Genomic DNA, 2,546 nt, shown 5'->3' on the forward strand with positions numbered 1-2,546 from the left:
AAAATGCCACAAAGGTTGTCATATAGACAATTTGAGGCAAAAGTGTTTCAACTAGAACATTTTTGCTGAAAAATATTTTGGACAAAACAATCTATGTGAATTCAATCTTATCTATGTTTTAAAATGAGAATATAGAAAACTTATTGTTTCATGGGATACATAAGTTTCAATACATAACTTTTAAAATAATGCAAATGAATTTGCCTTTAAATAGAAGAAGATAACCATAAATCATGTAAACATATGTTTAATTAGCTTTGACAAATAACAAATGATTATGAATAAACTAAAATTTGAATTTGAGTTTTAAAATTGTAGGAATCAGATATAAAGACACATAATTAATTGTATGCATGTCAAAATGACTTAGACCACAAGAATTGTAAAATGAAGGTAAATAACAAATATTAATGAATTAGCGCATGGGTAAAACTAATATATGTATGATAAGACTGAACATCTACATAAATTGGTAGACCAATTAGAAATCTTCCAGTTCACCAGAAATTTAAATTCTTGCATTGATTTGAATTATTTTGAACATATTTGAAATGTATAAGAGTATTTAAACGCTAAGAAATCTGTTGTTTAACAAGCTTTCAAAAAATAGTAAAGTGCCCTAGTCGTTGAACTCAAACTTTCTTTATAGTATAAGATTGAATTTTTTACAAGGTTTTGTATAATTGAACTGTATGACATGCTAAACGGTACAAGAAAATTCCACTGGACCATGGAATGCCATGTGAGAGCTTCCAATACTGGAGCTTGTGCTTGAATAGAAATAGATATTAAGGTGTTTATACAAGCGGTCCACCCTTGACGTATTCAGTGAAAGCCAATGCGAGGAGGCCGAGCATAGCAAAGCGCCCATTCCACATTTCTGCTGTGGATGAAAATATTGGCTGCGACGTGCTCTCCCTCGATATTCCATTGAACAGGGGCACCAGTGTCCCCACCGTCATTAATCCTGCAGTTAACGCAAACCACGACAGTCTTCCACTATTCAATTGCGACAACAAATCTCTTCCGCTGGCCACCTCCACTGCAATGGCCGACACGAACCCCAACATAGCCGCCCTTCCATTGATGATCTCCGGCGCAGGCCCTGAGAACGCAAACAGGTCGCCAAATTTTGTGCTCACCTGGATTTCATATTTCCTATATCAGATAAATTGTGCACATCATATAAATAAAGTATAAATTGGGCATCTAGAGCGTTTCTTACCTTGGTAGACGTTTCCTTTGGATCCTGATCCACGTACCAAAATAAAACGCATTAGCCAAAGCTTCATAAGAATAAAAAGCAAAATAGCTAAACGAACAACAGCAAAATAGCAAACCTTTGCAGCCATGCACTTCACTTGGAGGCTACTGTTGGGCAATCTACTGATATGACTATTCCTTTTGACTGCCCCGCAGTTAAGTGCTGCGGGTGCTTTCATCATCATTGAAGCCATGGCCGCCATCGATGAGTGCTAAGAAAAGATGAATTCTGTAAGAGCACTTTCCTTTCGAGTTGCTTAAGAATGATTGATACTTAGAATATCTCCTTGAGGACTCGTTGTTGGCTTTATAGCTTGGGAAGGATCGAATTTGGTGGTGTAAAATGGACCGAATCAGGGAAGCGAATGACGTGAGCTTACAATCCAGTGTGTAAAAATTTGAAAACGTGGCTTTTAAATATCCCGCAAATTTGTTTAGGTGAAGTTTCCACACATTACTCTCCTCCTCAACGTGAAGATTCTACCAATTTTTCGCCCACTCAAAGGTGGACATCGCTCAGTCGAGTTTCAGTTTTGATATTATTTTGAAACCTTGCTTAGTCCTACAGCGTTTCAGGGGAAGGAGTTTAGAAAGATATTTTGGGAATATGAGTTGTTATTGCGACAAAAAATTGAGATGTTTTTGCGAATTTGTTTCTGGGAAGTTCGATTAAAACACGCGGTCTGTCATAGTCACCGTTCAATTTACTCGCCTCCCCAACGTGAAGAGGTGAAGTTTCCACACATTAGTCGCCTCCCGAACGTGAAGATTCTACCGATTTCTCGCCTACTCAACGTGGACATAGCTCACTCGAGTTTCAGTTTGATATTATTTTGAAACTTTGCTTAGTCCTACAGCGTTTCAGGGAAACGAGTTTAGAAATATATTTTAGTAATTTGAGTTGTTATTGTGACAAAAATTTCAGATGTTATTGTGATTTTTTCTGTGAAGTTTGATTAAAACATGTGGTCTGTGATTGTTATTGTTGGATTTCCCTTTGAATGAGAAAGGTGGGTAATGATATATTCTTCAAGATGCATATTTTTATAATCTTGTATGATCAAAATTAAAAGAAAAAAATGAATTAAATGTAGAATTTGATCAATAATAATCATGAGTAAATAATTCAATAATTCAATTATATAGAGATGATTGATAGTTTGTGATATTAATGTGTCATCTTGATTGTAAATTTAATAAAGTTTTAAAGTGTTTATGTATAAATCTATGATGTAGAAAACAAAGAAAGATATATCAATTCAATTATTTCTTAATAACAACAC

At 35.1% G+C, this 2,546-nt stretch overlaps 1 protein-coding gene across 2 annotated transcripts; it reads right to left on the reverse strand.

Moving 5' to 3' along the window:
- Positions 1–496: 496 nt before the first annotated feature.
- On the reverse strand, positions 497–1,816 carry LOC131059019 (early light-induced protein 1, chloroplastic). 2 transcript variants are annotated; one of them, XM_057992489.2, is made up of 3 exons: positions 1,341–1,816; positions 1,226–1,249; positions 497–1,142 (listed from the first exon to the last, which is right to left on the reverse strand). In XM_057992489.2, exons 1-3 carry the CDS (start codon positions 1,464–1,466, stop codon positions 798–800), a joined length of 495 nt encoding a protein of 164 aa, XP_057848472.2. In that variant the 5' UTR covers positions 1,467–1,816; the 3' UTR covers positions 497–797. The 2 variants fall into 2 exon arrangements, with proteins under 2 accessions (XP_057848472.2, XP_059065980.1); XM_059209997.1 differs by lacking the exon at positions 1,226–1,249.
- Positions 1,817–2,546: the final 730 nt, after the last annotated feature.

The sequence above is a fragment of the Cryptomeria japonica genome, chromosome 8, assembly GCF_030272615.1.
Source record: "Cryptomeria japonica chromosome 8, Sugi_1.0, whole genome shotgun sequence".
In the NCBI taxonomy this organism is placed as follows: domain Eukaryota; kingdom Viridiplantae; phylum Streptophyta; class Pinopsida; order Cupressales; family Cupressaceae; genus Cryptomeria; species Cryptomeria japonica.